This window comes from Hermetia illucens, chromosome 3 (genome assembly GCF_905115235.1).
Source record: "Hermetia illucens chromosome 3, iHerIll2.2.curated.20191125, whole genome shotgun sequence".
Classification (NCBI taxonomy): domain Eukaryota; kingdom Metazoa; phylum Arthropoda; class Insecta; order Diptera; family Stratiomyidae; genus Hermetia; species Hermetia illucens.
The window spans coordinates 87,239,823-87,261,951 of NC_051851.1; the positions used below are offsets into that span (position 1 = coordinate 87,239,823).

Below are 22,129 nucleotides of genomic sequence, written 5' to 3' on the forward strand. Positions count from 1 at the left end.
CTCTAGTAATGACCCGTAGATGAATGTTGGGTTAAATTTAGCCATTAAAATCCTTAGTTAATTTTTTAATTTAATGTTGACAGAAGTACTCAACACGATGTCACTTTCAAAACTGCTGAACTAACTATGGCGAAATTTCCAAGGAAAATGAGTAACAGGCAACAGCCGAACCTAAATCTGGTCAAGTAGGGGTACCACAAGAAGAACTGTGGGAACTTTATGACCTAGGTGGTATATCAGTTGCCGCCGCTCTTGTCCTGTATTTTTTGGATTATTTGCAATTATATACATATTAGGGGGGAAAATGGGAATTATCATATTATGTAGGTAGGACAAGTTGAATTACGATAGGTCTTCCGTAGCAAACTCCCATGAGGTTATAAACAAAGATAGCTTCTATATTTTTACCTCTATAAAAATTAAGTTAGTGCTAACAAAATAAAATATAAAGACGGTTAGATGCACTGTATCTCAAACACAATGGTATCAAGCATCCTATTCTATTATACAATTGTTGCATTACTTTGCTTCACTGCTAGCAGGCTGCCTGCCCTGGATCTTCACATATCGTCATAATCGTTGGCGTCGTCGTCATCACCATCATGTAATCATTTCGATTTCTTTTCTTTTGCAGATTTGTTTTTCCTATGGTCTTATGCTTTTTACTGAACATTGCAATGGTTCTGCTGTGTGTTGTGTTCCTTTTCTTATTGCATTTTTTACTCTACACGTATGTATATTTAGTTTTTACCATACAAATGGTCTTCGTTGTTTTTTCCATATCTGCAAGAATGTATAAAAAGCAAAAGAAACATTTGTTATTGGACTTTATTTGATTTTCTTCCAAGTCATATCTAAATATGCACCAACTCTATAGTGAGATACAAGTTCAAGTTTTTTACGGACGCTTTTTCATAATTATAAATAGATCAATTGGAGTTTCATATACACCGGTTTCTAAGTTTTGTTTTTTTAAACATCATTTTAGAAATGAAATGCTAAGGAATGTGTCCTTTGAATTGTATGGAATCTCTTCAAAGCATTTCTACCAGCATATTAAAACCCGCCAAGTTCATTATTTTTAATAGTATATATAAATAATAGCTTCTATTGAAATAAAATGTTTTTGCTTTATATAAAAAAATAACAAATTTTCGAGTTTTTTTGTACCGAATATTGCTTCTAACATCATCATTTTCTTTTCTTACAGAAGTCCGGACTACGTGGAATTAAATTGCCGAGGCCGGATGGTAATGACTATCTTCCGAAATCGCATGACCTGCCTCCTCAACTCAATGGTCATAGTTCTAAAGTGAAATCAAAGGTGATTCGAAAGCCAAGTGATAGTGAGATACCACAGCCACCCAGTTTATCATATCATCGTGGTAGTCCGGCGTTAGATTCAGGAGCAGGTAGCTCAAGATCGGACAGCCCCCATTCGCATCAGCAACTTGTTCCAGGCTGCCGAACTAGTACCGGACAATACAGTCCATCACCATGCCCGTCGAATTTTAGCGATACTCCTCCACTGCCACCGCCGCGAAATTCCTCAACGCCACCAACTCCACCTCCGGCTCCTACAATATTGAAACGAAGATCACCGGCAACAACACGACCGGTCACTCAAAGTCCTGCCCGTGGTACATCGCCAGTTTCAAATGTAAATCATCGACAGCCACCAAATCCCGTAGTTGCGCAGAATGGTCCGAAAGCGCAACAGCAATTGTCGCAAGCTATGCAAGCGTTAAGTCTATATCAAAGTGGTGGAAATTCGGGTGAACCTCCTCCGCCGTATCCCATTAATGCAGGTGCACCGCCGCCTCCAAGTTACACCGCCTCAATTCAAAGTCGCCAAAGTCCTACTCAATCACAGTCTGACTATCGGAAATCTCCTAGTAGTGGAATATATTCTGCCACATCAGCAGGGTCTCCAAGTCCTATAACTGTATCGAACAGTGCAATTATCCCGCCATCTTCTTCTATGGCTCGAACGCAACCTTGGAGTGCATATCAAACAAGAACCCAACCTCCCATCATCATGCAATCGGTGAAATCAACACAGGTTCAAAAGCCGGTTCTGCAAACAGCCATCGCTCCACCTACGCCAGCGACTCCTTCGGCATGTGTTTCACCAGTTCATGTGACACCTGCTCCACCTTCATATGCTTCATCTATTCAACAAAAAACTCAAGCATCACCCCTAATTGCTGGGACAACGACAATCGCTCAAAAAGCACAGCCTTCTAATATCCAAACTACAACGCCGCCAACAACACCACCCATCATTTCGAATAATATAAATGGAGCGAATGCTCCTATAGTCCCAACAACAGAGCCCCCGTCGTATGCAAGTACAATTCAGGCATTGAAAGCCGCTCACCATCATCAACAACAGCAAAATCAGCATCAACAACCGCAACCTCCAGCTTCCCGACAACTACCCCCGCCACCACCTTATCAGATATCTCCAAATAGTAACATTAGCAATAATAATAATTTAACAAATAACAATTTAGATGCTGTGCCAATTTTAACAAGTTCAAGCGTTATCGCGTCATCAAACAATAACATAACATCAACTCCCCCATTGCCTCCAACGTCATCCTCATCTGTGAAGAGTGGCGGAAATACAAACAACAATAACGGATCATCCAACCAAACGGGCAACCCTCCAGAAAAGCCCAAAATCGCCATAAATCCATCGAGTAGTAGCAGTACAAAATCGTCTACAATAGAGCCCTGTCGAAAGATCAAACACCAATCTCCGAAGCCGGAACGGAAAAAAGTGTCGAAAGAAAAAGAGGAGGAACGCAAGGAATTTCGAGTACGACACTATTCCCCGCAAGCTTTCAAATTCTATATGGAACAACATATCGAGAATGTGATGAAATCTCATAGGCAACGCATATTCCGGAAGAACCAGCTCGAAAAGGAAATGTTGAAAATTGGTCTGTCGGCCCAGGCTCAGGTACAAATGCGCAAGATGCTAAGCCAAAAAGAAAGCAACTACATTCGTTTAAAGCGCGCTAAAATGGATAAAACCATGTTCGTTCAAATTAAACACATTGGGGTGGGAGCTTTTGGGGAGGTTAGTCTTGTACGAAAAATCGACACGACAAATCATTTGTATGCAATGAAAACATTACGAAAGGCGGATGTCCTGAAGAGGAACCAAGTGGCTCATGTGAAGGCCGAACGTGATATTCTAGCTGAAGCAGATAATGAATGGGTTGTTAAGTTGTATTATAGTTTTCAGGATAAGGATAATTTGTATTTTGTTATGGATTATATACCGGGTGAGTTAGCATGGCGCAATCAAGTTGTTTGACATATTTTGTTAATGGTTCTTTGGATTCCAGGTGGTGATTTGATGTCGCTTCTCATTAAAAAGGAAATTTTTGAAGAACCACTGGCTAGGTTCTACATTGCCGAATTGACCTGTGCTGTGGAGAGTGTTCATAAAATGGGTTTTATCCACAGGTGAGTGTTGTAGTTTGGTTTCGTTTCACTGTTTTATCATGGCTGTTTAAAAACTTGCTTTTTTCTACTTGTACATTCACCGCTCCGAGATGGTCTTCGTAGTTGTGTCGCTGGAATGGAAGTACTTCCCTTTTGGAAGGTTTCTGTTTGCTTATTAGCACGGCAGCAATAATGATGAAATCTGCCGCTTAGAACAAGAAACTTCAGCGCGTAAAACGATTCCGAAAATGACAATGGGTTTGATGAACTGATCATATCCGATAGGCTGTTTCTTTCTCAATGTGAAGGACAATGAGTAGCCAAAATTATCTTATCACGTCGATATAGATCTTCTTCGAAGATAGTAGCATTATTGTGGTATTTTAGAAGTGATGATGTCCTGATTTTTCTCCATGTCAGTTGTATATATCTATGAATCACTATCGTCCGAAATATGCATAGAAGGCATAGTCATGTTTAGAGTTTTCCGACTGATTCTGAGAAGGAAATTGAACTTCACTGAAAGTCCGGTTTGCGTGGAGCCAGTACGCTTTCTTTCTGCTTGAGAGGGGGAGGGACCCACACTACAATTTTGTGATTCTGTGGAATCATATTTGGGTTAACTATTTTTTTTTTAAGATCGAAACAAAAATAAATTTCAATTATACAATAGTCAGTAGTAAAGTTTGATGATAGATTAAGACCCAAATTTCGAAGGCTTGGTCTCGCAACTGGAGTGATAACCTAGACAAAGAAGGCAAGAGTTTGTGGCGCAGCGGGATTAGCAACATTCGAAATTTCCTCCACACCTGTGGAGGATAACATAACAGTTGAACTAATACTTAATTGCCAAGTCGGAAGCTCGGCGCCTCAAGTACGAAAGGTTTTTGGTGGATTGTTTATATAAGAGTATTTGGCCACACGACGGTTTTATGCACTGACTATGTCCGACTACTCAATTCCATGTCATATGCCTTATGCCTTAAGTTGAAGTAACTTTACGCCAGAGGCAACTTATTATAACATTATTAATGGAACGATTTCCACCAAATCGTCGGTTGTGATGTTTTTAGAACCTGAAAGTTCTTCGCGCCTCTAGGAATGTTTGGTTACGAGAATTGTAGAGAGACTAACGGCACGAAAAACCTAGCCAGGGAAGTTATGCTAGAGCTTTCACGCGCGTCAAAGAAGACAGTGAGTATGATCTTTGAGTTGCTCAAGAACGTGTTCCTAATTCGGAGCATTTGCATGTCTTATAGTTTGTTAACCAACATTAATTTTATACAATGCAATGAACCTGTGGGGTCTCGATGGTCTTTATAGCATTGGAAAACTTATGATTTGGATAACCTTGCTTGTGCCAGTATAGAACTTTAAATTAAACAGGCAAAATCAATTGAATTTAACTAATTAAAACTATTCGGTGACAGACTTTCCAAGCTTGTTTGAGTTGGTGAGGGAAGACATACAATGTCGGTGAAGAGGCAGGGATAGAACGAGAGGATAACGATGAAACGGGCCAGAAATGTTCTGTCAAATGTCAGGCATCGATTTCGTGAGTACGCGATAGTTTGCAAAAATGCTACATAAAAAACTTCAGTAGGAGCAAGAGGATATCGACTGCGAGTTAATGGAAGTTATTTTTATAGATGAGTCGTCTTCTTGGTTATTTATAGCGGAGAAAATGCGAAAGGGGTAAGAAGGATAACCTCACTTATTTCTCATGAGAGCGAGGGACAGCCAGATTATTTATTAACTATTTGAAAAGTATCATAAAATTGCATTTAGTAAATGGTTGGAGAATGTCACTTTCTCTTGAATCAATATCAATTTAGTTGAATCTCCTCCATTTTCGAGGATTTTACTCAGAGGTGGATTTCACGGTGGTGGTAAAGCTACGACAATTGCAGGGTATTCAAAGCCACTCCTGAAGGTCGCCGCCCATTGGGAAAGCCACGCAAATGGTGGGAGCACTCAGTGGAAGAGGCCAGTAAGAACCTGCTAAAATTTTCCAATTGGAGCACGCGATCGAAGGATCGAGATGGTTGGGGGAAGTCTATCCTGGAGGCCAAGGGCCGATTTGGCCTATCGCGCTATTATTTTGGGTTTATATAAATTTCATGAGGATGATAGTAGACTTTCAGATTATGTGATACGTTTATGATAATCTAACTACAAATATTGAGGATATTTGCTCTTCATAATTTCGGCACTGATTTTCTATTCACTAGGACTGACGTCATCATTCGGGATTCTCTCATCGTCGGAAGAAATGACGTTTCCTAGTTATACAAATTGATCAACGCTTCCGCCGCTCTGTCCATTAATATAGATCGGAAAAGTGCGATGACTAATTCGACTGAGAATCTTGGTTTTGTTAGTGTTTATCTTCGGTCCGACTTTGCTTGCCTCTCTTTCCAAATCCAGTGTCATTTAGCCAGAGCCCATGACTAGATGAGAAAGTAAATGGATGTCATTATCGTAATTGAAATGTTTGAGCAAAGATGTCATGGTCAGCTGAAGTCCTTCACGTCATCGATAACAAGAGCAATAGTATCGGCACCAGAATGCAACCTTGCCGGACTCCGCTTTGAACTTCAAATTCTTCACATGCAGAAATGCCCCTTCTGCGTAAAGCATTCCAGATACATTGCTTGTTGACGGTGATGAAAGCTTTCTTGATGTTGATGAAGAGTAAGTGAAGTATATCTTCCGCACATTGCTCGAAAATGATCCGCAGTGGGTTCATGTAATCAACTCAAGAGGATTCAGAGCAAAGTTGCGATGGACAGCTCTTTGGAGAGACCATCAAGCCCAAAGACCTTGGTTCGCTTGTGTGCATTGATAGCCGAGACCATTTCCCTTTTGTTTGGAAGAGTATTCGCATATTATGGTTACTGGTCACTTCACCCACAAGAGCTGAGGCTACACCAGATATATGAATAAGGACGGTGATGAAATGTTCGCTCCACCTCTTAAGCTGCGACAGCGAAATCGTAGTTGTTCGCGGTAGCGTTTGCTTCTCCGATCAGCGCAATAATTAATTCCCCTTCCTCACGGCGTACGTTATGCTTCATTTCCCGGAATTTTATGCGACACTTGACCTCAGGCGTATGACGTTCTCACCCACTCAATTTGCCTCCATGTCTCGGCAGAGAGATCTTATGGCGTCCCTTTAGGGCGTGGCCAAGAACCTCCTTGCACCGGAGATAAAAGCATTTTTAATGACGGAGCAATCCTCATCAATATTCTCCGGTGAGCTGTTCACAATGTCTGCCGTCCGACCAGCAAGATAGTTTTCCCACTGTTGAACGACAGCCGGATTCTGTAAGTGAATCGTGTTAAACTTGGGAATCACCCTATGCAAGCGAAGGCAGGCAACCATCAAGTGATGGTTTCAATCAAGGGCAATATCAGCACCTCTCTTATTTCGCAGAAAACAAGTTTTAAATCTATTGCTGATTGAGATGTGGTCGATCTGATTAGAGGTACGTTGCCGAACTTCATGCCACCCACCTGGCCTTATGGTAGGCTCTTTGCTTGAACAATGTGCACCAATGACAAGGCAGTGGGAGCTGCAAACCTCTCATCATTATCGTTCCGACCCCCAAGAGGATGTATCCCTGCCACGTTGTTAACAGAGCTCACCTTGGTGTTCAGATCCCCCCCCCCTACAATCGCAGTGCCTCCTTCAGAAACGCTTTCCAGGAGGAGGGTTAACTTGATTTCTGTCTGGATGAAATATGAAAATTTAAAGGCAGTAAATGGCTTAAAAGAATCTTGATTTTGATTGGCAGTTAAATAAATGAAAATAAAGTATCAGAGCACTGTTGATTTTTTCGGATGATAGTATTTCTAACAAATAAATCGTAAATTTGATATTAAGTTCGAAATAACCATTAACAATTTCCGAAAAGCAGGCAACTTCTCCGCAGTTTCCTACTCTCTTCCAAATGCATACTCTGGTATTGTTAACCATAAAGGTATTTATGAAAATATAAATCAGTGGTGACCACTGATGAAGAGACTAAGTTCTCAAAATATTGGTGTTTGCGTAAAGATGAAATTTACTAACGAAGTAAATGACGTTAGCGTTTTTATTCTTCTAATCAGATTTATTTTATTTTGGTGTTGCATTTGGGGAGTATCGATTAAGGCTTCTACCTAGCGCCATATTTTCTCTTTCGGTTAAAATAGTAGGATTATCATCATGAGATTTAAATTTTAATATTAAAAAAAATTTCAGCTCCGAATCAAATTCCAATAAAATAATCTGCGACAATCTGATAACAGTTGGTCTAGCACCCCTACTATGGCGTACATGAATTCAGTCACGATTTCAGTCAATGAAAAATGCATTTCTTATCACCTTATCCTGTCAAATATCTGCAAGTAACATTGACCTTTTCAAATTGATAAGTCCATACCAGTACAAAAGTGGATTTCTATGATGGATTGCTCTCTAAGCAATTATCTCTGTCAATAAATATTATTTTAAACATTTCATTCAGATTTTTGTTTGATCGCAATAATCTAATCAAAAGTAATTTCTGATTGGATTTGGAATTTTGATTTATTAACATTCTTGTATACTTTTTTGTTACAGAGACATCAAACCTGACAATATTTTAATCGATCGTGATGGCCATATTAAATTAACAGATTTTGGACTTTGTACAGGTTTTCGATGGACTCATAATTCAAAATATTATCAAGAAAATGGTAAGAGGAATGCAGAAGCTTAGATTATCTTGAAGAATTTTAAGTGACTAATCGGGGGAATTTGATGTTCGATAAATTGCTTGCTTTTCAGGTGACCACACAAGACAAGACTCGATGGAACCTTGGGAAGAATTTGGCGAAGATGGAAGAGTACCAACAGTACTTGAACGGTTCGTACAAATTTTTCATTGATATATCTTATCTCTATCACTCTCTATAGCAAAATAGAAAAAAAATCAGGAGAATTTCATTGCATTTGAAGACTAAGGAAAGCAAATCATAATAAATCTAGTTATACTGAGGGTAAGGTAATAAAAGGGGACGACATATATAACTTTTATAGAAGTCTTATTCTATGGCGCTTATAACTCGCATATTGAGTTATTGATTTGCGTCCTCCATATAAAGAGCAACTTTCGTATCATTTAGAAAGTTGTGACCGCAAACATATAGGTCCTTCTCACCGTACCCCAAAGCATAGCCTTTCTCTGAATAATGATGCCCGGCTGTTGAGTATGAGCCCGGCCTGTTGAGTATGAGCTCACTTGAACTAAAAGAACCGCATGATTTTTTATTTAGCCCCAGTTGGAAAAACTTTATCAAAAGTTTGCTTACAATGCATCCGAAAGTTATTATTGTTATTATTGTTATTAGTGATTGCGGCTTGGGGACGTTTAGGATTTATTTTGACGGAATAAGCGGAAAGCCAAAGCTTTTTGATGTGAGTCAAGAAATTGATTCAAATATATACTAAGTCTTGCACGAAGGTTTTTAAGTAAAGCTGAAGTGGTGACGTTCTTGTGATGAATTCGTTGCCTTTCGTCGTTTTGTAATCGATGTTGATGTGAATTTCCATAGACTTTTTGCAGATGGCGTCGAATTTTCCTCTAACTGTTCGACTAATGGGAAGTTCACTTGTTCATTGAAATGTTTAGAAATAAATTACCATAAATACTGTTTTTCTACTCGCTTGTCGCTTATCTTGTTAATAATTTTCACGAATTCTTCGCGAACTTCTTTTGCAATGGTGCTATAGTTCAAATCGGACTTTCAATTCTAGAATACATCATCACCAGCTATATGAATCCAATAATTGGATCGTCCACTTTACAAATCCTAGACCCATTCTGTTATCCTGTTAATTAAGTTTTTCCTTGAGTTTATCATCCCAATTTGCAATTGGGGATACTATTGACGCCCATGCGCTTCACGTGACCATTGTAGTTTAAAATATGTATTTTAGTGGCTGCAGCTGGTCGTCATAGATGTCGTGCAATAAATAGTCCAATCTATTTTCCTGCCTTGTCTACCTAGTATTGGTCGAATTATAAGACAAAGTATTCGATGATCAAAAAAGTTGTTTTTGTTTTTCATTACCTTACTTCCATTCGCACTCTTGCAATATCACAGACCTTATTGGGGTTTTTTATATGCGAAGCGTGCTTTTCTTTTGTACCTTTATTGAATTCAATATTGGGAGAACTAAGAAAAAGGACTTATCTGCTATTTTTATTCGCCGTTCGATTTCGTCTACTTCACTGTTGCCTTTATTCAGTTTTGCATCAAGGGTAAAGGGAGAATATATCAACTCACTCAATATTGGAGTTCCTAATAGTCATATATGGTGTCACTTTCGCACTACGTTGAGTCATAAGTTCCATTCTAACCTCGTTAACTTTCAAATCAAAATTTTTTTCTGTTGACTTCAGGGGGAGAAATGTTTTCCCCACGTCTAGTGGTTGGGTCAGTGGACTTGATGAGTAGCGTGTGTTGAAGGTAAGGCAATGAATGCTCCTGACAACATACTCAAACGCATGGGGCTAGGTCATTTTATTATTTTATTTTAGTCCTAAGTTCATGTAGAAGTTTTGGATCTCCACTTGGGATTCGATGTTATCTTTGGTGACTTGAATCGACGCCAAGTCAAACATAATTTTATGAAAGAAATTTTAATTTTTTTATCTAGAGTCAACCAAAATCTGGCGCATGCCTATTTAGAAACCACAGTGCTTTTCCAGCGTATGTTTAAATGAGAATCTTTGATTCGCTACAGATCGTCCGACTTGATATTCGTCAATGATTTTTCCTGTATTTAACACTTGAGAGAATTTTTAGAAGAAGAATTTAAGAGCGTACACAATAATGAGATGTCTCTGTGCTTGTCAGAACGGAGTTTGTCTCCCCTTTTGTGTATTGCGGACAGGAAAGTGGATCCTCAGAGCGTTGAGTTTCTGTAATTCCGTATTTCTGATTGCGTATTGCTGCCTTGATTACATCAACTGGTTTTGACAGCATTAGGATATGTGGATGTAATTATCAATTTGGTGCTCTGGAAATTCTACACCCATTTCTTTTAGATGTCGTTATAGTTATAGTTCCCAATTATATTTACATACTTGTCCCTGTCTCAGAATTTTTATTATCGTGAATGCGGTTTGTACATAATTTTTATCTGTAAGTCTTATTGGCAAATGTCCTAAATTTATCTCATTTTTTTTTACTCGTGTTAATTTTTCGATGCAGTGTTGTGCTTGGCATTTAGGCATTATTCGTTCCCTTGTGGTGCATCTTACGCTTTCTGTCGCTATCGTTTTGTTTCCATTCTGGATATATGGCCATAATTCCTCGACTGTGATCTCTGATTCTACTGCAAATTTATCGGTAAGAAGTGTCATTAGTTCTGATGCATATCTGCCACTCAGTCGCAACTTACATAGATTTCTTATTTTGATATGTTGAGTCCTAGTTGATTTCATAGTATATTCTCTAGTACAAACAGCGGTATTTGCTATCAAATAATGTTGTTGACGAATGCCATCTCACCTACCACAAGAGCAGAAGACGCGATCATTACAGCTAAAGCCAAGGGATCTCCCAATTTTGTCCAGAGAGGAATGAAAACGTCCATGCCTAATCAGAAGTTGGGTAGGTTTCGATTCAGCCACGGATCTAAATTGTCGACGAGGCGCGCAGTTCATCTGCCTCTTGATCCATTTTTTCAAGAGAGTTGCACGATGCCGTTCTTCAGGAGCAACTTCCTTGGAGTTTTAAGTATCGAGTACTGCCTGAGGCTCATGACAGTAAATCAGACATGCTCCTGTGATCAGCCCGAGCAAGGTTTTGATAAATCACTTTAAATACATCATTATGCGTGTGTATGTATTATAAGGGCACCATGCCAATAGTGGTTAAAAATCAGATGGTCTCACGCCTCTATCGCCGAACAACGTATACGGCATTGGTCGTTCTCTTTCATTTTGAGTTTTCCATAAGCACAAGCGGCGACTACTCCATCCTACATCGGGCATATAGACCACACAACCATTTGTTCAACAAATGCAGATTGATAAATGGCTACCAAGACAATCCAAGTGTGCATTATCTACGACTTCTGCCCATAGATCGACTCCTCGCCGGACTTTACACTATTCAAAGGATTGAATTATTAGTGGTCCTGTGCTGCTGTGCCGTGACGTCAACCACACCCATGTCTCCGATGTCACGAAGCAAGTTCATTTCCTCTATGGCAGAATTTGGATGCTGCATTCGGAATTTGGAAATCTTTCACTGCTGTTTTCCAGATCGGTCTTCGTCCACGGTAATATTCCGAATACATATACCAAGGAAGGGGTAGCAAACACATTCAGTACGTCTATTTTATTCTTCCCCTAGAGTTAATAATTCGGACAGCAGAGCATCCTTCGAATCATAAACTCGAGCTTGTGTTCTTTACGGAATTTCTAAGGACTTGTAGAATTCTGTCTCGGTTATAGCTCCAATGGCTTGCATTCGGCATTTGTGTCGCAACCGACTGCATACAACCGAAAGTTTCTCGTTGAATATGTCCCGGAATCTCAACTCTAGGTGTTTCGGGGAGGATAACATAATTTCGGTAAACCTTCTGCATTTTATTCTTCATCCGCTTATTGACATTGTCAGTGCTGATTTGAATCAGATTAGAAAAAACTTGACTTAATGAGTCGTGGCGGTGTTTCAAAAGAATTCTCTTTCTCTTCGGACCCATTACTAAAAATTCTATAAATGCTCTTTGCAATTTGTTCTGAATCTCAACGAAGACGAGAAGCGGCCGCCTCTGTAAACACCAACAACAAGAGGCGGAGGGATATTGTACCTGCCCCCGCCGTTGTTTTTCGCAATAGGAGGGGATGAGGAGGTTCATTTCCTCAGTCCACTTCATCGAATGCTTATGCGAAACTGCTAACATGATATGGAAACAATCGTGATAGGCATAATCATAATGTATAGACGTCGAACAGCCTCACGATTAGCGGTTGGGATCCGATGCTGTCCATTTTAGGAGCCAGCCCCAATCACCAAGTTAGACCGCTTCCGCTTTTATCCGTACCGGACCTTAAATTTTTCCTTCTTCTTTTCAACTACCAGGTGTGTGAATAATCTGCAAAAACAAAATTCTTGTATTTTCCTCATCTACCCCTGACACGCTACAGGGTCCTAGACTGAAGCTAGTTCTTTTCCCCAACCAAGCTTGTTACCAACTACGGAAAGGGCAACTCAATTATTTTGAATATTTTCTCTCTACAGACGAAGAATGCGCGACCATCAGCGAACTCTAGCTCACTCCCTAGTCGGTACGCCAAATTACATAGCCCCCGAAGTTTTGGAACGAAGCGGCTACACGCAACTTTGTGATTGGTGGAGTGTTGGCGTCATCTTGTATGAAATGCTGATTGGGCATCCGCCGTTCTTGGCGAACAGTCCACTGGAGACTCAACAAAAAGTAAGTTGACCGTTGTTAAAAAGTGGATTTCATTTCTGAATTCCTTTTCTGCATTTGCAGGTGATAAACTGGGAGAAAACTCTTCAAATACCGCCACAACCAAAACTCTCACCCGAAGCGACTGATCTAATACGCCGTTTGTGTTCATCATCTAAAGTACGCCTGGGGAAAAATGCTGATGAAGTGAAATCCCATCCGTTTTTCAAAGGTGTCGATTTTGCGGATATGCGTAAACAGAAAGCACCGTATATACCAAAAATCGAATATCCCACTGACACATCGAATTTCGATCCGATCGATCCGGAGAAGCTTCGTAATTCGTCGGCCGATTCCAATAAAAGTGGTGACGATCCTAATGATACAGGCAAACCATATCATGGCTTCTTTGAATTCACATTTCGACGCTTTTTCGATGATAAACTTAATCCAAATATGACTGACGATCAGGGTCCAGTTTATGTCTGACGATGAGTGTAGACAATTGAAAAGGAAATGCGAAATGAACAAGTAACTTTTAGATGAAATGCTGCAATTGTGTAGAGATGCGCAGAATACATTGAAATGTCGACTTTCTTAGAAATTTTCGTGCGGAGTTTCCGGATAAAGTGTAAAATCGATCGGGAAATTTCGACGGCCCGTTAGAACCGTTTGAGGTAAGGGTATGATAGTAAGTAATGGAATGGAGCGTTTACTACCCATCCAGTTTCTTCCTAGACACAGTCCCGGAGATTGGTGGGGAGAAAGGGATAGTAGTAAACGAAGGGAATAGTTAGTTGAATAATTATTGTACTTGAGGTAAATTTTCAACCATTTTCAGAAAAAGGAACGATCTTTTGTGTTCCAAGAGTAATTCTTCATGGTTCAGACAAACTATTCTGCGCTACTCTGCATTGTATTTGTTTTATTTCTGAATTTTAATTCATATCCACTCTAAGCAAATACTTTTTAAATTCCTCTTTATTAATTAAAATTGTTTTCATCGTTTTTTGGTGAATTTTTATATATACACATTTCTTGTTGAATTTTATCTTATAATTTAACATATATAACCATTTTTAGCTCCTTTACAAATAACCTCCTTTGTTTTGTTATATTGGAAATAAAGTGCTCCTTTCTTGTTGTTGCGATAAAGTAGAAAAAAGAATACCCCCACCGGATTTTAGTATCTAAAACCTTTTTTTTTTGTTTTCGTTTTCTAATGAAGAGAACTAAAGAATGATATGAAAATTGAATTTATAAAGAATAATTTGTCTCGTAAATGGTAGTGAAATGAACTTAGGTTTTAAAAGAATTTCATTAGGTCCTGAATTTAAAATGATACAAATAGTGTGAAAATTATTGACGTGATCTTGAAGTAATGAGAAGGGAAAAACGAATTGATTTGAACGACTTTTCTTTTGAAAATGAAATGGAGTATAGATATATTTTTAAATATTTATTGGTATGATCAAGAGAAGTGAATTGAAGTGATTGATGTAAATATGATGGCAAATGGATCATTAATGGATCCAGAGTGCCTAGTTGAAGGTATCTTATTTGGTGTTACTATCATGTGAATTGAATTTAAAATAAACAAAAAGGAATTTGGCAGATGTTGAAAGATACTTACGTAAATATTTATGGAAATTTCAAATATTTGCTAGAGGTCATTGATTCGGAGTTTTTACTAATTTTTCGTGTATGAAGAAAGAGTGAAGATGCTAGTTGCGTTCACTGACGAAGCGCGATGAGGTCTAGTGAGAAATTTTATATTGTCCCAGAATAGTTTTAAAAGTGAATAAGCGCTTACTTTTCAAAGATCCTGGTAGCCACTTTGCTTGAAGCAGATCCTCTGTGCGGTAGAATTTTTCCAGTGATATTTGCACATTTTTTTCTTTCGGGGTTTCCATCTAATTGAATCAATTTTTAGTTGAGTTTAATAGAAGGAGTCTCCGAAAAACTAGGCGTCCTGCGTTAACGGAAAATAACTTATGCAGGTCATTGTTATCACTAGAAAGAGCGATCATTACGATTTGTGTAGGTTGGTTGATGCCTAAGTTCAATAGTTTGAGACTGACGACTTCTCGGTAAGCTTTTACTCCTTCTTTAACTAGCACGTTGGGTTATATCATTGTAATAAAAACTGTTTGCCCTATCTAACTGTAATTATCACTTTTGGGGAAAAGTTAACCATGAATCTATAACGGGAAAAAAGTCGGGGAAGTGGGAAGATGAAAAATCTACTATTTTAGCCGATCAGAGAAACTACCTTAGCTAGCTTAAGTACTGAGGAAGAGAGTAAGTAGCTTTCGAAATACGTATTTACTAACTATTAAAATATATTGTAGTAGGAGCAAGCTACCTAGTTTTATTTTTATTTAGAAGAACTACAAGCATCGGAACGATAACTATTTTTAGCATTACATTCCTATTCTTCTCTAGCCTTTGTGTCATTCGATAGCGGGGTCGGTTTGTCTAGATCACATTTGTTACTTTTCACGGTCATAGGATTGGTTCGCATGGATTGTTCCGAATCACTATTTCTAGTGTATCCACATATTGAATGTACTGACGACTAATGTCAAAATCTCAGCAGTTCTCAAAGCACAGTTCAATTCAACGTCAACCTTCAACAGTCATCGTGTCGTGACATTTACAAACTAGGGGAAGCTGATAACGGGAGATCGGATTAATGTTTATTCATTTTTATAATTATTTAATACTTTTATTTTTAAATATCAATGGCTTCGGCTTTTTTTCAAAACCTAGAATATAATGTGGAGAAACCGTTTTCTTCATAATATTTTTTATTTAGAATATTTCAAAGTTTGGTAATTTCTTTCCATTTATTGTCCCAACTCTCGTTCGTGCCTAAGCTGAATAACTATTCGTTTTTCAAACTACCGCTGCGTAAGTGTTGATTAGCTTCTTATGCTTACTTTGGAGTTAGAAATTCAAGCCTATTTTGAGCATTTTTTTGAAAATTAATATTGACCACTCCTGGGATCTTGAAACGTTATCACTACAGAAGTGACCTCAACCCAAGGACACGGTCATATTTTTCCCTATCCTCGAGAAGCTGAATCATGAAAACTCATCTACAAAACATTAAAATAAATATTACGCGTGGTATTGTAATGACACGATGTGCGTAATGAGTTACACTTGCTTTTGAACGAAAGGGTCCAGGAACTCCGTGTAAATTCATTTTTTGGAATCTTTTTCCAAGTGATAAAAAATCGCCTTGGAAGGAAACAACTTGATGATGATGAAGCTGACAAAATGGAATTCTTTTAGCAATTGTTATCCTTTTCGTAATTGGATCGTCGGGGCAATGGGTTGACATTGCATTTGGCTAGGATTCTCACTTGATTTCACACACACTTATTCCCTAAGTCGCTTCAGCCAGCAAAGAAATTTATACCTTGATTTTCTGTTGGGGTAACGCCACTGATGATGCGGCAAAGGAATGAATATATATGACAATATGTCATGGGATGGCTGGTGGCGATAGTCAATCTTTGATTTTAGTTAATTTCACTCAAGATGCCTGAAATCCAAAGTCCGCTATAGTCGAAGGATGCTCAATCAGTTTCTTACTGGTTTTACGTGGGTTTCAAGGAGTAACTGTTTCGAACCTTTCTCGTTGAACTCGTTAGAAAGGCGGAGAGTGGGAGGGGTGGAAAATGATGATTTCTTCAACGGACCCATTCTCAGAAACTACCGGACCGAAAAATCTGAAAGAATTCATGAAGCTGCCTTTATATAGTGCCCAGGCCTCAAAATACTCTCCATATCGATATCTGCTCAAATTAAATTAATAATAGTATATTACTATATTTTTGGGAAAATTGAGTAAAACAACTCTTAAGTTTATCCCAGAGTTATAAAAGTTGTATAAAATATAATATGGAGCATATCATCCCCAAGTTTGATCAAAATCATACTATTAGTAACAAAGTTATAGTAGCTCAAAGTTGTCTTTATCGTGTAAATTTACAACCCGAAGCACTAAATCTGACATGCTAAATACATATACATAACGGGCTACGTACAAATGGGATAGTTCTACACTCAAATATATTCACAGGAGAAGTAAACAAAACCTTTAATACCTGAAACGCCCAGCTTCCGGTTTCCCGACTTGTTTAAAGATTTTTATTTAACAAAAAAGAACAATTATATTTGTTGTTACTGCTGACGTCTCATCTTTCGATCAATTTGTTGACCCTGTTCCGCCAAAAATTGTGCGGTCTTTTGACGAAGAAATTGTTGAGCCATTTTTTTGATTTTTGAGGTCCTTTTCGATGTCAAAAGTAAAGCTTCTCATTTGGTCCGATATGGAGTTTAAAAGTTCTGGACAGTATTGTGGATGCTGAAAAATCCCCATTCGAGCATTGGAGTGTGGCTTTGATGACTTGTGCAACAGGACTTGTTAGCACTGATGAAAGGAACAAGTGGTTCTCGAAATATCGGTATTTGCAAAATAAACAAAAACAAGTTTTATTATTTTGAATAATTAATCGCTATAAACACCGCGGAGTTACCCTCTGATGGGGTCCAGCATTGTCATGAGGCAGTATGGTTTGAACCTGTCAGTCGGGTCTCTTCAGCTAAATTGACCCATTTAAGTGTTCCAGCTGGTAAGTACAACTCGTTGATCGTACTGTTTCTTCCAACTATCTCTCAATGCACTATACTCTTCTAGTCCCACCAAAAACAAATCATAGTCTTCTTTAGATGCAGATTCTGTTTGACTGCCGGATTCGGCGTTTCTCCTTAAGCCACCGTCGTGATCGCTTATATCCACGTATTGTCCCGTCCCCGAACAAAAAAAAACAAATCGTTTTAACACAAAAGAAAAAAAAACACGTTAGGCACATATGGGCCAACTAAAAAATATTTACTTCAGCCTGGTTTAGGTCTGGACTGATGACGGATTCACTTGAATTCACTTGAATATAATTCGTACTCATTACGAGTTTGCGATTATATTTAAGTGGAGTATTTATCATCTGTCGTTACTTTTGGTCACGCTGCTCCCAGGGCGCAGGTGAGGCAGCGTCTGATGAGTTGCCTCTGTCCTGGACGAAATCGTCAACCAACTTTTTCGTTCTTTTTTGCAAACCCAATAGGTTTAATTTCCGTTGATACTAGCTCAACTAAAAATACTTCCTTGGAGAGAGCCACTCGAGTTCGTCTCCTATCCGCTCATAGCCAGCCCCATACTTCGCTTCGGTGGTTAGAACATGAAAGCTGTTCAAATCGCAAATTGGATGCTTCTATTTTGTACGGAATTCCACTCCATTGCCAAAAACCAACACAGTACAATTTTACCCAGAACCAGCGAAATCGCACCAATCACTACGGAAAATAAGCAGTTATATTCATGTGTTAATAAACTTTCTTTTTTATTCCTTTTGCATTCATTTTTTTTATACAAACTCGCTTTACACAAAACCTTATTAAAATCGGTTTACGGTTTGTCTGTCTGTCTATCTGTCCGTCCGTCACACGCTTTTTTCTCGGAGACGGTTATAGCGAATTTGGGGGAAAAGTGGGAAGTGTGAATGCTCAAGCATACAGTGAGTTACATCCTCTTACGTCGAATTTAAGGGGGGTGTAAATTTTTTGTTAGCCAAATATAGTCATGTGGGGTATCAAATGAAAGGTTTCAATTAGTCCTTAGTTTTGACATTTGTAGGAAAGGTGGGAAGTGCGGGGGGTCGAAAGTGTTTATCTCTTTAACGAACCCATTCTCAGAAACTAACCAACAGAAAAACTTGAAAAAAATTAAGAGGCTGCCACTAAATGTGGCTGCAAACTAAACTAAATACATGAAGAGTAATCGAGCATCGAGATTCCAGGCGGCACAGAATGTCATTTTAAATACGTGGTTTAGGTACGAGTTTGTCAGTGACGGCTAGATAGTGGATAGGAGGATTTTTGAATTCAAATTGCTTAAACTACTAAACATTTTTCTTCGTAAAATGCAATACTGCATGAACTGGATGCATTACCTGTACCTTACTTTGTAACTATAACTTTCACTAAGCGTGGACGCCTTTGGTGGCTGCTTAACCTTTAATTCTCTATTAAAGATGCTATCATGAATCTCGCCAAATTATTCTTAGATATTTACATATATGATTGCCAAGAACCCACTTGTAGGGCGCGTCGGCTGCTATTGCTCAGCCATTTTTGGCTCCGCCTGGACTTTTTGGGAAGCTTCTCCTTTTCCTCCACTCTGTGTTCTTTTCTGTGGCATGTAGCTCACTCGCCGGCTACGCTAGGATAGTGGGCTTCATCGCATGGCATAACCGACCATGAATTTATTTCCATTTCTCAATGCGTGACTTGTCCACTGCGATTTCCGCCTTCTGATCAACATGTCAACGAGTATTTGACCTGCACGTCGACAAAGTTCTTAATTTGCTATTGTCTCAGGCCAGAGTACTTCGATGATACGAAGCAGACATGAGTTAATACAGCTTGGGGCTACCAAGTGTAGTCACTTTCCATGTATTACTCCTATATTGCAGAACGCAGAGAATATTGACGGAGGATAACCTTAACTTAATGTTGGTATTCAGATAACCGCATTTCCTGATTTTGAACAAACAGCGAAGATGGGCTAAGTGCTGTGAATATTTGGAGGAACACTACGCTTTCCAGATATATAAAATGATCGACGGTCTCCATATTGTGCCCCATGCAAATAAAAAAAGTACAATGACCAATCAAACTGAGAAACTTGATTTTGTTGGTAGTTCGACTCCCTTTGTCTGCTTTTCCAAATTCATTTGCCATTTGCCCAAGGCTTAGTAGAGATCAAGCAGATGTCATCAGTGTAGTTGGGCTGTTTGAGGCACGATGAGAACACTTCGATTCTTGGTTGTACAATGCAATGAAAATCATTACATCATCCGAAGTTATTTAGCAAAGAATAGCTCAACTCTAGTGTTTATAACATGATTGGTGTAAAAATATATTGAACTACTATAATTCAGTTTATTTTGTACAATTTTGACGAGAATGTGGCGATTACATGTTAGCTAGAACATTGTCCTCAGAAGGACATCTTTGCACCCTTCAAAGGCAAGACTTGCTAATCTTTTCTAGCTAATCTTCTTGCAGAAACCAAACCCTATGTGCCTATGTGCCGTTATGAGTCTCTTTGTAAAAGCGCAAGACTAATATCAATTCTAGACTTTTATTAGTTATAGACTTTATCACGAAGCCCTTTCATCATCTAATAAAGGCGGTGATATTATGTCATGTTTTCTATCTCATTAGCACAATTGCGTTTCGTCATTTTAGTAAATTGCATCTGATTCTTTACTCACAATTTTCGCAAGGACCTCTATTATCAGCGAATCAAACAAGGTTGAAATTGTAATATCTTTCACTTCTATAAGAATTCCGTACTGTTTCCCTCCTATTTTGGGATGAAACTATGTTTTGAATTTCACTCTTTATGTTTATAAAACAATAAATTGTTGGTTCGATTCACGTCTTAACACATTAAAAACTTATCGAACTCCGTATGTTTACTATCCTAGAATGAAAATAAAATACGTATGTCCAGTTATTGCGGTGTCTTGAAAAGACATAAATAAATGTATTCTGCCTCATTTTTGACATTGAATGATTTCATCGAAACTTACTTCCATGTCGTTGAGGGAGCAAATGGAAAATTAATAAGAAAAATGTCACTAAAGCACTCATAAAAAGAATTATATATATATTTTCTCTCTGCTGAAAAGCTTTGAGAAATTCATAGATACGTTTCACAAAACAAACAAAAAACTTTGAGTGTAAACAATTCAAGTCATTGGTGCTGTCATAATAATAAAAGTATATAAAATATGTATAGCTTGTTTATATGTATCTATATCCACAATTTATATGTAATATTTAATTCGCTGCGTGCATATGTATTTTATTCAAACAAACGAAACGGATAATAAGCTAAGAGTTTCCCCTTGTTTAGCTCTAATGTCTTTTGGAAGTGTATAGTGTTCAGTAGGAACTAATTAATTTTATATTATTTCTATAATGAATTTTATTACTTTGTGTATTCTTTTCTGTATGTAATAAGCTTGTAAATGAGAAATGTTTAGGGTAAAATTTCTCTGCGAAATTTTAGATGAATGGAGAGTCAACTGTATGCAGATATTCCTAGGTACGATTTTCTTTCGTATATTTAACTTAGACAAATTTCTATTAATTTTTAATCCTATTACTGAAAGGGATGTAAATTAAAGATCGATTGATTGAAGTACGTTAAGTTTAAACTCAATTTGATGCATTGGTGCTATCAAATATGCCTTTACTAACGAATTCGGAATCTTTGCAGTGGAAAAAAGATCTTTAGAATATCAGGTGCCTTAAAAATTCCTATACAGCCGCACATATTGCAAATGAGCCGTGCCTGAAAGTTTACATTTAATATGATCTAGCGAAAAATATTAAATAGATTCAAGCCTATCGATCAATCATCTTCTAATTGTTTATGTGTAAACACGACTGCAAGTGGTAAAACAGCGATAACTACATATAACAATACATAAAACATTTAGAATCCTTAAACAAATTGTTATTACTAATTTCTGTAATATAATCTATCCTAAGCCAAACGAAATTTTTTATATACGAAATGCAAAAAAAAATCTTCAAAAATGAAGAATAAAGAACAACTATTTTAAAATTTATGAAATTTTGAAAAACTATGATGAAAATATTCCAGCGGGCTGGAAATTAGTCTCACACGCACTAGATAGTAATTTAATTAATTGAATAAAATGTAATTAGGAAATTAAGTTATTTTATTCTTATTTTAATAATTCTTTTCTTCTCTCTTTGCAAACAAAATGTATCATACACAAAAGTTCATATCAGTCAAAAATCAAATGAAAATAAAAAAATTAAAAAAACATAAAACAAAACAAAAAAACAGCAACGCCTTAATAAAACAATAATTATTTCTGTTCTAAAATTGATAGGTCATTAGGAAAATGTAAAACTCTCAAATGCAGTAAACTTATGCTTAACATGATACAAAACATCGTTTTCTTTTCTAGATGAAAGCCATAAATAAAATATTAAAAATGATAGAAAATGAAAAAAAAAATGCATGAAAGCACTGAATTTAAATCAAATAAAAATAATTATATATTTTTCTGTAATATATACATAAATATATATAGA

At 37.7% G+C, this 22,129-nt stretch overlaps 1 protein-coding gene and 1 long non-coding RNA gene across 5 annotated transcripts in view; one reads left to right on the top strand and one right to left on the bottom strand.

Annotated features, from left to right (window-relative positions):
* Positions 1–16,697, top strand: part of LOC119650571 (serine/threonine-protein kinase Warts) — a 127,852-nt gene extending 111,155 nt beyond the window's left edge. Inside the window, exons 4-10 of one of the 3 annotated variants that reach the window (XR_005249334.1) lie at positions 1,211–3,296; positions 3,360–3,480; positions 8,066–8,181; positions 8,273–8,351; positions 12,745–12,940; positions 13,001–13,593; positions 13,758–16,697. Coding sequence is in view for 2 of the 3 variants with exons in the window: in XM_038053388.1 (XP_037909316.1) it covers positions 1,211–3,296; positions 3,360–3,480; positions 8,066–8,181; positions 8,273–8,351; positions 12,745–12,940; positions 13,001–13,405 (3,003 nt within the window). In the remaining variant the exon portion in view is untranslated. Of the gene's footprint in view, positions 1–1,210; positions 3,297–3,359; positions 3,481–8,065; positions 8,182–8,272; positions 8,352–12,744; positions 12,941–13,000 lie in introns of all 3 variants that reach the window. The other 2 variants (XM_038053388.1, XM_038053387.1) reach the window with 2 other exon arrangements.
* On the bottom strand, positions 534–20,722 carry LOC119650572. 2 transcript variants are annotated; one of them, XR_005249336.1, is made up of 3 exons: positions 20,587–20,722; positions 20,266–20,477; positions 534–783 (listed from the first exon to the last, which is right to left on the bottom strand). It is a non-coding gene; the product is annotated as an uncharacterized LOC119650572 (long non-coding RNA). The 2 variants fall into 2 exon arrangements; XR_005249335.1 differs by lacking the exon at positions 534–783 and adding an exon at positions 14,751–14,888.
* Positions 20,723–22,129: the final 1,407 nt, after the last annotated feature.